A 13,561-nucleotide genomic window follows, 5' to 3' on the forward strand; every position below is an offset into this window, starting at 1 on the left:
TGATTAAAAACTTAGTTTACCTTTTTTTCTAACACCTTAAAATATGGATATGGGAGCAACAATTTGGATAATCCATTCTTTTTATTGGTCTTTCCCAAGAGCCAGCTGCTTTGTGTTTGACTGATTTTTGTCTACTACTTTTCTATTTTCAGTTTCATTTATTTCTGCTTGTATTGCTACTATTTCGCTCCTTTCCTCCTTGCTTTGAGTTTAATTTGCGGCTTTTTGGCTTCATAAGATGTGAAACTCATACTGACCTGGGATCCTTCTCTTTATCTAACATAAACATTTTGATACTATAAAATTCCCCCCTAAGCATTGCAAGAGCTACATCACACAGATTTTGATGTGTTCTATTTCCATTTTCATGTTGTTCAATATTTAAATTTCTCTTGTGACTTCATCTGACCTCTTCCTCTATATATTACCTAGAAACCTGTTTAAATTTCAAATATTTGAGGACTCTTCAAGTAGTTGTTATTGGCTTATAAGCTCATTCAGTCACAATCTGAGAACAAACTTTATGATTTCTCTTCTTTTAAATTTGCTAAGATAGGCCAAGAACATGTTTTATCTTGGTCATTATTCCATGTGCACGTGAAAGGAATACATATTCTTATTTTGTTGGGATCTGTAAATAATCATCAGTCAAGTTCTCTAATAGTGTGGCTTAGGTCTTCTGTACTGTCACTTATTTCTCTACATGTTATTTCAATCACTGGGAGAAAAAACAGTAAAGTCTTCAAATCTCATCATTGTCTGTTTTTCCTTTCATTTTTGTTAGCAGTGTAGCACCCCCATAGCCCTGGTTTTGCCTTCCAGTTAGCATGGTCAACTGCGACCTGAAAACATTACATTGAAAATGCCAGAAATGGGGCCGGAGATTTAGCTCAGTGGTTTTGCCACCTGCTGCACAAGCACAAGGACCCGAGTTCAATCTCAGGTACCAAAAAAAAAAAAAGAAAGAAAATGCCAGAAATGAACAGAAAGACCACATTCACGTAACTTTTATTACAGTATACAGTTATATTGTTCTAAAATAGAACAGAATAAACAGAATAAAGTGTCATTAGTTATGTTGCTAAGGTCTTACTGCACTTCATTTATAAATTAAACTTTATCAGAGGGAGGTAAAAAAAATATAGCATGCTCTTGGAGTGCAGACAAAGGGAGACTGCTGTATTTGCTTCACTCACTTTGAAGCAGTGTCATCAGGAGCATATATATGTATAGGTTCATTGTGTCTGTTTAGAGAATTGGCCCCTTTATCATTATACAATGTTCTGTTCTTTTCTTTTGATAACAGTCCCTGCTCTGGAGCATACTTTGGTGTTACTATGTCTCTCTTTTTAGTAGTGAATATCTCATAACTTATCTTTCTTTATCTAAGAGTTCTTGTAGATAGTATATACTTGGATGTTGCTTCTTTAACCTGATAATTTTATCTTTTGATAGTTTTAACTATTTGCATTTAATCACATGAATGACAGGGAAGGGTTAGAATCAACTATCTTGCTAACTAACTAACTTTTCTATGTGTTCTGTTACTTGCTCATTTTATCTCTGTTGTCCTATTTTGGGTTAACTGAGCTTTTTAATGTTTCCATTTATCCCCATTATTGACTATTACTATACTTCCAGTTTTAATTATAACTGATTCCCCTATGTTTTACAAATGAGACTCTTTTAATTAATGAGACTTTTTTCAGTGCTGGGGATCGAATCCAGAACCTTGTGCTAGGCAGATGTTCTACCACTGAGTCACACCCCACCCCGAGATTCTATTTTCATTCCCCCTATTCTTTGTGCTGTTATTATCAGACATATTACTTTTCTATCAACTATGAACACATGACAGGTCAGGGCTCCCTTTGCTTTAAAAGACAGTCTTGTCAGAGCAGTAGTGGTGAACCTATGGCACTCATGTTATTTGTTTTTCTTTTAAGACAAAATATGTTCATGTATAAGTTGTTTTCTAAACTAAAATCTCAATATTCAAGTTTAAATCCAGCACTGGTACTTTGCAATAAATAAATGGGTTTGCAGTTGTAGTTTGGGCACTCATCTCTAAAAGGTTCACTGTCACTGTCTCAGCCCAATTAGAAGAAAATAAATTTTGTTTTCAGATTCATTTATTCCAGTTCCATCACTGCTGATTATGTAAATCCAAGTTGCTAGTGGTACTACATTCTTCTGCCTGACAAATTTTCTTTAGCATTTCTTCTAGTGCAGGTCTGCAGACAATGAATTTGCTCATTTTTGTTTGAGAAAGCCTTGATGTCTCCTTTGTGTTTCCAGGATATATTTGTTGGGTATAAAATTGTAGATTGGCACCTTTTTCTTTCAGCCTTTTACTATACCATTCCATTATCTTCTGTCCTACATTTTATCCTAAAAAGTCTGCTGTAATTCTCATCTTTGTTTCTCCGTGTGTACTGCTGCATTTTTCTCTCTCTTCAACACTTTCTCTTTGACTTTGGTTTTCTGAAGTTTCAAGGTGCTATGTATAGAAATGTTTTCATTGTTGTGATTTTTCCTGCTTCATGACCTCTTAGCTTCTTGGATCTATGGTGGTGTTAGTCGTTAATTTTGGAAAGTTCTTTATTATTTCCCTAAGTATTTCTTCTGCCCCATTCTCTCTCCCTTCTTCTGGGATTTCATTTACCCAGATGTTAGCCTGTCTGTTATTGTCCCCCAGCTCTGCAGTGTCCTGTTCATTTCCCAATCGCCCTTTTCTTTCTGTATTTCAGTTGAGATCATTTCAGTCAGCCTATCTTGATGTTCACAGTCTTTCCTCGGCTGCTAAAGTCAACTCATTAGGTACTCAAAGCCATTCTGTATCTCTGTTACTGTTTTTGTTTTCTTCTTTTTCCCATTTCTAGCATTTCCTTTTTACTCTCGGAGATTTTTGTCTCTCCTCTGAAATCAACACTTGAATTCTGTGCAGTATTCACTTCTTCTGTTGGTCTCTAATTTACCAATTATTTTAAATTCCCTCCCTGATAGGTTCAACACCTATGCCACATCTATATCTTGCTCTGATGACTGCTTTGTCTCCTATTGATCTGTTGGGTGTGTATGTGTGTATTTTCTTATTCAGCATAATTTTTTTTGATAGAGAAGTAAAGACTGAGGTAAATCAATTTTATTCTTCAAAATAGGTAACCTTTTCCTTTTGTTTGGCCTTTAGTGACTGGGCTAGAATCAGACGAATCAGGAGAGTTGAGGATGTCACCCCTCTCCCGGGTGCCTACTGAAGATGGACTCCTAATCAGAATAACAGAAATCATTACTCTGAATGCAGCTGGTATTTGTGGCCCTCCCCTGTACAATTCACCTTTCATTCCTAATAGAGACAGGAAGGAAAGTTTGTAGAAGAGATTTTCATAGAATTCTTTTTTTTTTTAGCACCAGGTCAGAGAAGCCTGTAAATGCATGTGAATTTCTCTTATATCTTCACCCATCAGGGTCTATACTATTTTGCTAGTCTGTACTCTTTACCAGCTTAGCCATTTTAGCTGAATTCTTACCAAGCTCTAGTTGAGCCCTTTTTAAGCTGATGCCCATCTCTCCTTGGAGGCACCAGTCTTTCCTTAGATTCTAAGTTAGTTAGATCCCCTGTGGCTTCACTTCTCTGATGAGTGAAAGACAAACTAAGACTTTGCAGTTTGTCTGACTTATTATAACGGTGGAACAGCCTCTTATGACTCAAACAGAAATACTCCTTCCTTTTTGGAAAATAAGTACATATGCTCAGGCCAGTTTGAGATGATGCTTCTATGTTTCTAAGCTAAAATATTGGAGAGAAGCCTTTCAGGCTTATTTTGAAAAGTATTTGCTATTGTTGACATTTGCCACCAGGGGGCATCTGGTCTTGCAGTTACCCCCTCACTGTGTAAGCCCAGGCTTCCAGAGAATTTTCATTGTGCACAGTGAGAGACAGAAGCATACAAAGCAATGCATGCTCCTGAGGAGGGTCCGTTTTTGAGCTGTCTAGACTCTGAAGCCTCAGCCCTCAAGTAGATCACAATTTACCTCAGCAGAATTCAGATGATTTTCTTTTATACCCTGGGTGTCTTCAGTTGTGAGCAAGCCTGTCTCTAAAACCTTGCTCAGGACCTGGCCTTCTCCCCACCAAGACCTGGGCTGAGAGTTAGCAGTACCTTTCTAGGGGCAGCGCCAGCACCTTCAGATGTGTGCTGTCCACACAGCAGAGGGCAGCCTAGCTGTCCAGGGTGGGAATTCCCAGGAGCCCCACAATAAGGATGTGAGGGCAACGTAGAACGGAGCTATCACAGCTTCAGTGCTTCATCTGAAACAAACCAAAACCATAATGGCTTACCACAGAGGGTGGGTTCCCACGCAAAACAGTGCCCTGACTGGCACCTAGTTCTTTTCCCACTGGGGATTTGGGAGCCCACTTCTATCTTCTTGAGCTCTGCCATCTTCCGTGGGTGACACAGACAGAGAAGGGGAGGGAGAGAGGGGCCCTGCTCCCAGCTGCACCCTACAATTCCCACATCATCCTACTCACCGCCAGCAGGTTCAGCTAGGCTCCTGTTCCCACATGCTGAGGGCTGGGCAGCTGGGAAATGAAGTCGTGGGAGGACAGGTGCTCCCCATGGCAGCTCTGCCCTGGGAAGGGGAAGGACAGCCAGACCCAAAAAGCCCAAGTTGAACCAATAGGAACTGTTCCTAACATATTATTGTCTAGAATAGTATTTTCCAAAGTTGCCACTGCTTGATCTTAAAAGCCACGGGAGCTGCTTGTGTAAAAAAAAAAAAAAAATGTAGTTCTCAGAGGCCCTTTTCCTCAACTCTGGCTTGGCCCTTTGTGTGCAGAGGCCTGGGCCTGGGGGAGCTGCACTGTTCCAGCAAGTCAAGGCAGTGCTGACAGGCAGAGCCTCACCGCCAGGGCCCAGGGCAGGACGCAGCCAAAGCCCTCTCTGTTTCTGTGGTGACTTGGAGCCAGGGGACACTGACCAAAGGAGCCCTGCGCCTGAGCCAGCCCTGCAGCCCTCCCTGGGTGCGTCCCCCTGCTGAGCAGGGTGGCCACATCAAAGTACAACACAGACACTACACTGTCCTTCTCCAGCCGGGTAACCGAAAACCTCTAAAAGTGGGGCCTTGGTCGGCCCCCTGCCTTTCCGTGCACTGCAGTGGGAATGGGGCGGGGAGAGGGCCAGATTGTTTGCGCTCCCTTTTCTCTTTAGCGCCGCTGGAGGGCAACATCGAGTCAAATGTTTCGCTTTCTGAGCCGAAAAGAACTACTAAGTATCTGTCTTGGAAATTATGTATTTATTTCCTTATTGTTCTTACTGTGGTGCCCCTGGCATAAATCATGCGATCTGGTAAAGGAACAAAGCAAGTGGCCAGCGGCCCTGGGCTAGGCTCGTTATGTGGGGCTCCCGTGAGTGGAGCCCCCAGGAGGCGTTGGCTGCTTGCTTAGAGGGGGAACTGAAACTGCCTCTGCCCACTTCCTCCTGCTGATGATCCCTGACATGCCCTTAGGAGTCGGGTGTGACATTCGCGACTCCATGTTGGGTCCTGCCGCAATGCAGGAGCTCCTAGCACACCCCAAGTACCCCTGGAGGCCCCCGTGCCCAGCCCTGCTGATTTCCCATGGGTGCCACACCCAAGATGCTGCCAGATGAATCCACCCCTCTGAGAAATGACAGGTTAGGTGCTCCGCACTGCAGTCCCCTCCCGCGTGGGACTGCCAAAGGCTTCCCTCACTGTGCCCCAGAAGGGCTGCCACCATGAGTGCCTCCAGCCTGCTGCTTAGGTTTTTTCCTGAGCTCATCTGGGCCGGACATTTTGAGGTATTTGTCTCTGTCCACCACAGGTGAGCTGACTGTGGGCAGGGGCCAGGTGGGTCCAGGAATCCTAGGTACTGTAGTCTTCTTGCATGAACTCACGAGCAGTCAGGGCATGTCTCTCTCCCCCGATTTAGTTTGTCCTTTCTCTGGGATGAGACAAGGTGAGGAACAGCCCACCAGCACGGTGTCTGCACAGTGCACCTCGCTGCCTGGGTCTTTCCTCAGAATACAAGCTACCACCACTTTTTCTCATCCTGATGCCTAGTGGGTGCCTGCCATCTGAGGGACTCAGAGACAGAGTCTGGGTGATGCCTCCAACTGCTCCTCCGTGTCCATAATAACTATGAAACTTCTAACACTAACCATTTTAACATCCTAAATCTCCTGCTGGCACTGATCTCCATTGAGTTCGCTTATGACAGGGACATCTGGCCTTGCAGTTCCCTTCCTGTCCTCCCCAAGCAGTGCTGGGACTGCCACACTTCCGGCCACCAGTGGGTTGCCTGGCACCATCTCTCTCTCTTCTCTTCCAGCTGTGATCCCCCTGACGGATTCTGAGCACAAGCTGCTGCCCCTGCACTTTGCAGTGGACCCAGGGAAGGACTGGGAGTGGGGGAAAGATGACAACGATAACACCCGGCTGGCCCAGTAAGAAAGACCCTGCCCCACAGGGAGGGCTGTACGGGGCTTCTGGGAAGGGGCTGGGTGGGCTCCACTGGCTCTCGGGCTGGGGAACAGGAGCATGGACAAGCTCGGACCCCTCCAGCCCCTTACACCTGGTGCCCTCTCTTGTCAGCCTCATCCTCTCCCTAGAAGCCAAGCTGAACCTCCTGCACAGCTACATGAACGTGACGTGGATCCGGATTCCCTCTGAGACCAGGGTGAGCTGCCTGTGTGCCAGGGCCCAACCCAGTGACAGGCCGGTGGCCTGGCCCTGCCAACGCTCCCCTCCCCTGCCCAGATGCCCATCCCCACCCTCTTGTCCCAGCCAGATACAGCCAAGGCCATCGGGGCTCTGACATGAAATACCTCCTGTGGGCCCTGGTGTGTATGTATGTACACCTGTGTGTAGGCTTTGTGTGTACAAGCGTGCTTTCTGCTTTCTGGTTAGGAGAACACGCCCACTCAGCAAACAAACCCAGGCAAGTCACAACAGAAACCTATCTCTGCTGAGATCAGAACACAGTGTGCTGCTGCAGAGTGCAATTAATGATAAACTGTGTGGGTCCTTGGAAAGCCAGGGAACCAAGAATGCGAGTCCTGGAGGAGGCAGGCTGGAGGGTAGTGGGCAGAGCTGGCAGGGCCTGAGGAGAGACGTGCTCACAGCTCCCGCTCAGGGGCCACCTGGCTTGCAGAGGCTCAGAAAGATTCATCTTAATTATCTGATAGTTGATGTTTTTGTAATCTCAATAGGGAACTCCCAGGGAAAGGGATTTGTAAAGCTTGCTTCCAAATAAGCCTTCCTTCCCAGACATCAGTTTACTTAGGCACCAGGCAGGGCTCATAAGCAGGCAGGACCATGCCGGACTGTCTGCTGTGACTGGAAGGCAGGTAATCCCCACGGGGCTGCCCCGGGCTGCTGCTGACACTCCACCTTGCTGAGGCCCAGCTAAGAGCTGGGAGGATTTCTCTGGCACCTGCGTCCGGTGTGATGGCAGCCACCCTAAACCCAGAATCAGGACAGCTTCCTGCTGGGCACAGCTCTGCCCCCAATGTCAGCCCTTGGGGGCCTCCGGGTCAAATGCAGAGCTCTCAGCAGACAGCCCTGGCCAGGGCCCGGCCAGCATGAGGGCACTGAAGCCTTGCTCCCCAAAGGCTGTTCCTAGCACCCAGTGTCTTCCTTTCCTGGCTCTACCCCTCAGTGTCTGAGACCGTTCAGAATTCCTTCAAACCCCAGGTGGGAAGGAGAAAGATGAGGCCAGTCCTGCTAACCCTGGCTTCTGAGTGACCTGGCCTGCGGAAGGTCACCCTCCTCTTGGACCTACACGGGGAAGGAGAACAAAAATTAAGTGGGGGCGGGTGGGGGGGGCAACAGGCCTTCTCCAAGCCCGTTCAGGTGCCAGTTCCTGTGCGCCCCGCTACCACCCTGAGGGCCCCTGCCCTTCCCTGGGTGCTGGGTCAGAACGCTCCTCGCCCAGGAAGGTCCCTCTGCACTGCAGCCCGAGCTGCTGCCAGTCCTCTGAGCCCGGCCCCCACCTCTCCCTCCTCGGGCTCCCACTGGTGGATGTCATCCGGGTGCACAGAGACGTTCCTGCCCACGTCCCTCTACAGGCCCCAGGCAGCCTCTGCTGGGAATGGGAACATCTTTCCTGCTGAGTGCAGTCCTATTTCAGAATCCCTCGCAGTCTTTCTCATTTCCAAACTGGGGGAGAACCCCTAAATTGATATGCCGTCACTGAATCCAGGGGGTCTTTGCTCCAAGAGCCAAACAGTGAGGTCGGAGGGCAAGGTTTCAGGCCCCTGTGAAACGTGCGGAGGATGGTGGCTGGAGCCCGCGGAGGTACTGCACCCTGCCCAGGGCTCCCAGGCGCCGGCCGGAGCTCGGAGAGGAGGTGAGTGCGGCCCAGGGTCGTCCCACGAGGCACCTCCAGATGACAGCCTCGCGGGGCCTTCTTCGAAAAGCCCGGGGCCTGTCTTTTCATTACCAGAGCAGCCCGTCCCCCTCTGGGGGCCCTGCGGGGCAGCCGGGATAGACAGTCGGCAGCTCGGCTCTGGCAAGGCCTGTCCTCCCGGCTGCCTGCACGCGGGGACAGCCCTCCTCTCACCACGGCCTTCCCGCTCTCCCCGCAGGCTCCCCTGGCACAGCCCGAGTCCCCGACGGCCTCGGCGGGGGAGGATGTGCAGTCCCTGGCCGACTCCCTGGACTCGGACCGCGACTCGGTGTGCAGCAACTCCAACAGCAATAACGGCAAGAACGGCAAGGACAAGGAGAAAGACAAGCAGCGCAAGGAGAAGGACAAAACGCGCGCGGACTCCGTGGCGAACAAGCTGGGCAGCTTCAGCAAGACGCTGGGCATTAAGCTGAAGAAGAACATGGGCGGGCTGGGCGGCCTGGTGCACGGCAAGATGGGCCGCTCCAACTCCGCCAACGGCAAGAACGGCGACGCGGCCGAGCGCGGCAAGGAGAAGAAGGCCAAGTCGCGCAAGGGCAGCAAGGAAGAGTCCGGAGCGTCGGCCAGCACGTCGCCGTCGGAGAAGACCACGCCGTCGCCCACGGACAAGGCGGCGGAGAAGGGCGGGCCGCGGGGCGATGCCTGGAAGTACAGCACGGACGTGAAGCTGAGCCTCAACATCCTGCGTGCCGCCATGCAGGGCGAGCGCAAGTTCATCTTTGCCGGGCTGCTGCTCACCAGCCACCGGCACCAGTTCCACGAGGAAATGATCGGCTACTACCTGACCAGCGCGCAGGAGCGCTTCAGCGCCGAGCAGGAGCAGCGGCGCCGCGACGCCGCCGCGGCCAAGCGGCCGCCGCGCAGACCCGAGGCCGAGGGCGCGCCGGGCCCAGAGCGCGCCTCTCCGGGCCCGCAGGCCGCGCAGCCCACGCAGCTAGTGCTCAAGCTCAAGGAGCGCCCGAGCCCCGCGGCGGCGGCTGCGGGGACGAGGGCGGCGCGGGCGGCGGCGGGGGGGTCGGCCTCCCCAGGCCCCGGCGGCGGCAGCGCGCGGCGTGCGGGCGCCAACGGACCGGGCCCCGGCCGCAGCCCTCCGGGGCGCCAGAGCGTCATCCACGTGCAGGCTGCGGGCGCGCGGGACGAAGCGTGCGCGCCGGCGGTGGGCGCGCTGCGGCCGTGCGCCACATACCCGCAGCAGAACCGCTCGCTGTCGTCGCAGAGCTACAGCCCAGCGCGCGCCGCCGCGCTGCGCACGGTCAACACGGTGGAGTCGCTGGCGCGCGCCCTGCCCGGCGCCCTCCCCGGCGTGCCCGGGGCGGCGGGCGCGGCCGAGCACAAGTCGCAGACCTACACCGACGGCTTCGGTGCGGCGCGCGAAGGCTTGGAGTTCGCCGACGCCGACGCGCCCGCCGCGCACTCGAACGGTGAGTGCGGCCGCGGCGCCCCCGGGCCAGCACAGCGGCGCTGCGTGCGCGAGAACTGCGCCTTCTACGGGCGCGCGGAGACCGAGCACTTCTGCTCGTGCTGCTACCGCGACGAGCTGCGGCGGCGGCGCGAGGCGCGCGCGGCCCGACCCTGAGCGCGCGGCCCGGCCCGGCCCGGGCCCCGGGACTATTTTCCATTCTGTCGGTGTCTTTTTTACACGCCCTGGTCCACCGGAAGGCGGCGCCTCCTCTGTCAGTGCCGTGTATGTGTTTGGTCAAACGTTCCTAATGGTGCCTGAACCTACACTGACGCCACTCAGGTAGTAGACGGATAGGAAACAAGTCATACTGTTGGAAGTGGGTGTGCTAGCCTAGCATCTGCCTCGTACCTGTGGAAACTCAATAGCCATTGCAAGAGTATTTTTGTTCCTCTATAAGAGAAATAAAGAGATTCGCAGCCCTTTGTTTTTAGAAGGGAGTGTTTTACATGCTTTTTCCCCCTTTCATGTTTTCTCCCCACCCTAGCGACTGACCTCTTCCAGGGAGCGGTGGCTCGCATGCAGCGGCTGGTGGCACCCCGGGCTGAGCACAGGCGCGCAGGCGGGTCCCCAGCGAAGCCCTCCCTGCTTTCCGGCCCGGGACCTCCAGAGAGCAGGCACCTGGGCCCGCTGACGCTCTAGGGGTCCTCGTGGCCCTCTAGGAACGCTCGGCTCCATTTCATAAGCTAAACCTGCTCGCTCAGCCACATTCTCACTGCCATCCGAGCCGAGGGCAACCGTAGAAGGGGCACCGGACAACCTACCTCGCAGGGCGCCTCGAGTGTCGAGATGGCTCCTGGTGCCCGGCAGCTCAGGTGACGGGAGCTTTCCAAAGACACCTTGCGTCCAAAACACAGGGTTCTGCACTCACAGCTCGAATAGGCCCACGTATGAGCAACTATGACAGCCTGCTCACATTTTTCCTTTGAGGACACTTCCACAGTGAACGGTCGCCCGGTGGCCCCTTAGTAGGCGACATCACATCAGCGTCCCGAGAGAGAGGCAAGGAATTGACCCTTTGGTCACTGTGCAAGCCCTGCTAGGCTGCTCTGAAACCTGGCCCAGCCTATTTTCATAGGGAAGCAGCTGAGGGAGCCCGGGGAGAGAGGAAACCCACCCCACCCCGCCTGCATCCATCTGAGTTCAGCCAGGTAAAGGGGTGCACTGTGACTGGGGGCCCCACAAGGTAGGATCGGCCCTGCCTCTGGCTCCATAACACACTGAGGGAGCAGCAGAGCTCTGAGTGGTCTCTTTTTTTGGTGCCTCTTAACATTTCTTGAGGAAAATTTTTTTTAAAAAAACAAATGTGTCCTTAGCTACCCTGTCTTGAGCAGCAATATGCAGCCTCTTCCTTCCAAGATTACCTCTGGAGACGACCATTCTTAGCCAAGGACGCTGAGGAGCCAACCCTGCCTCACGGAGGAAAGAGCTTGTCCCCAGGAAATACGGATGCGATGGGTAAAATCCTCACTAACAAATGAGTACTTCCCAACCTGTGAGCTTTTGAACAGCCCAAGAATCCCAAGAAAGGAGCACGCACCTGGCTTCGCAGTCAGCTTAGCCTGAGAAATACAGGAAAAGAGCTTGTCTCCCCCGGAGCAGGCTTCTCTTCCAGAAAGGAGGGCCCCACACATGAGCAGCAAAAGTAAAAAGATGGGGAGGGGATTTTTTTTACTTGTTTGAAAAATTACAATAAAATCACTGAGTATCTCCTGTGAGTAATTCCTTTTGTTTCTAATTATTCCGCAGCCTATGGAGTTTCCAGTAATTGATCCAAGTTTTGCATACGTGATTCCTTTTGTTAGTATATGTGCTGCTGAAGCGAGCACAACATACGTGATTCCTCAAATGAAAATTATTTATTAAATAGAACCTTTGAGATGTTTTTGCAAAGTTTTACTTTTAATGCCAAACAAGACACTTTCAATGTGTGGTAATTACTAACATCCATGTCCCTAGTACTACTGTGGTTTCTTTCCTTACTCAGAAAAAAAAGCACTTTTTAAAAAAAATCTCTCATCGAGAGGGTCTGTGGCAGCTGTTTCGGACTGATTCCTTCCATCCTGTCCCACTGAGCAGCTGCCGCCCCCTCCAAAGCGGTGGGGTCACAAAGTATCACTTCCTGTGTAGGCGCTGCCCACCCATACTGCTCACCCGTCGGAGGCGGAGACAGTCCACCTTAAAAATGCTTCAGTTCAAATTCAGAAGCCAAACTTCCATGCGCATAATGCCAAGGAGGCATCAATGTATGTTTTCTCACATTTCTAATGTTAGAACAGCCAACCAGACATTTCCAAAACTGGCTATGCAAATCTTTTCTCTTTCTCGTGCTCTCTGCCAGGTCAAAAAAAAGAGAAACTAAGACAAAACCAGTCCATTGTAATGGAGGAAGCCCTTCATATGTATTATCAAAAAATGATGATGTGTTCTGACTCCTTGCATTGCCAACTTACCTCCACCCTGCCCTCCTCTGACGACGGGTGTGTCCAACAAGAGCCTAAGGCGCAGCCACAAGCTTCACCCGGGCCCTTCTGGCCGTGCAGAAGGCCCAGCCTCGCTGCTTAGTCACAAGCTGGGCACCTGCTGGTGCCTGCTGCAGGCCCACACCTTGCCATCAGCCCACGTCCTTGAGGAGCAGCCCTGTCCCTCTGTGACCCATCCTGTGAGCAGTGTTAAACTATGAAAGTGGGAATGCGCTGGCCCTGCGGGCTGACAGCATGCTCCATGTTCTTAAAGCGCTCCTCAGACTTGGTGGCGGGCCCTGGACCATCTTAGCTTTGGGCCTGGACAGGAACTATTCCAAACGATGTTAGTGACAATTAATAACATGAGGACCAAGGAGTTCCCTGTTGCTCTTCTGTGATTCGGGGCTCTTTGTAGAGCAGGGCAACGGGAGAAGGCAGCCCCACCTGCTGGCACTGCTATGCCACCCCTGTCCTGGCCCTGAGCAGTGTCCCCATCCAATCCAGCGGTGGGTCCCTTTCTGGGAAAAGCAGATGCATCTTAAGTAACAGCAAGTTTCCAGAAGGCTCTCGATACTTGTAAACCCCTGTGGAGGTTATTTCAGAAATTCACATTCCCTGCACATGGGTTACCTGGGTAATTGATTTTTTAGAAATAATATGTTGTTAAGGAAAGGTGTTTTTCATTGTATTCTGTTTGTAGATTTTATGCAATGTTATGTTGAAATTTTACAAGCCAAGTTCAAACTGTACTGTAGAAGTTACTTTTATATGATTTTGAGAACATACCACAGAGCAGTATTTACACCCAGGGAACTGGAGGTGGGAAGGGGCGCCGCTGTGGGCTCTGGGGTTAATGCTTTTTGCTGTTTGTGCAAATACCGTCTGCAAGTGGGGAAGCGTAACTGTTTTCCTTTTTTAATTGAGAGCTTGATTTTCTTCTTTCTGTTCATGGTTTCTAATGCCGCTCCTTTCCTCTTAAATGAATATTTTCTATTCACTAAGTTACTGTGGACCTTTTCTTAAGCCGTTACCACTCAGAGTCATTTGAATCTATTACTTCACAAATTTCCTCTTTTCCAAAATGACCAACTTTATTCAGTAGCTTACTGTCAGGAATTTGGTGGCACGAGGTGAAAGGACTCTCCACACCCCCACATGTACACCTCGGGGTGTGGAAATCTTCTGAGTAGCACCCAGCCTGTGTCT

The 13,561-nt window shown here is 51.0% G+C and overlaps 1 protein-coding gene across 8 annotated transcripts in view; it reads left to right on the top strand.

Annotated features, from left to right (window-relative positions):
- Positions 1 to 13,356, top strand: part of Otud7a (OTU deubiquitinase 7A) — a 317,930-nt gene extending 304,574 nt beyond the window's left edge. For all 8 annotated transcript variants that reach the window (XM_087188263.1, XM_087188261.1, XM_087188260.1 and 5 more), the window contains 3 exons: positions 6,353 to 6,467; positions 6,616 to 6,700; positions 8,610 to 13,356. In XM_087188263.1, the coding sequence (XP_087044389.1) occupies positions 6,353 to 6,467; positions 6,616 to 6,700; positions 8,610 to 10,007 (1,598 nt within the window). In that variant the 3' untranslated portion in view covers positions 10,008 to 13,356. The remainder of the gene's footprint in view (positions 1 to 6,352; positions 6,468 to 6,615; positions 6,701 to 8,609) is intronic.
- Positions 13,357 to 13,561: the final 205 nt, after the last annotated feature.

This window comes from Heterocephalus glaber, unplaced genomic scaffold (genome assembly GCF_053883595.1).
Source record: "Heterocephalus glaber isolate CG9 unplaced genomic scaffold, H.glaber_assembly_v1.0 deba00001531, whole genome shotgun sequence".
Taxonomy (NCBI): domain Eukaryota; kingdom Metazoa; phylum Chordata; class Mammalia; order Rodentia; family Bathyergidae; genus Heterocephalus; species Heterocephalus glaber.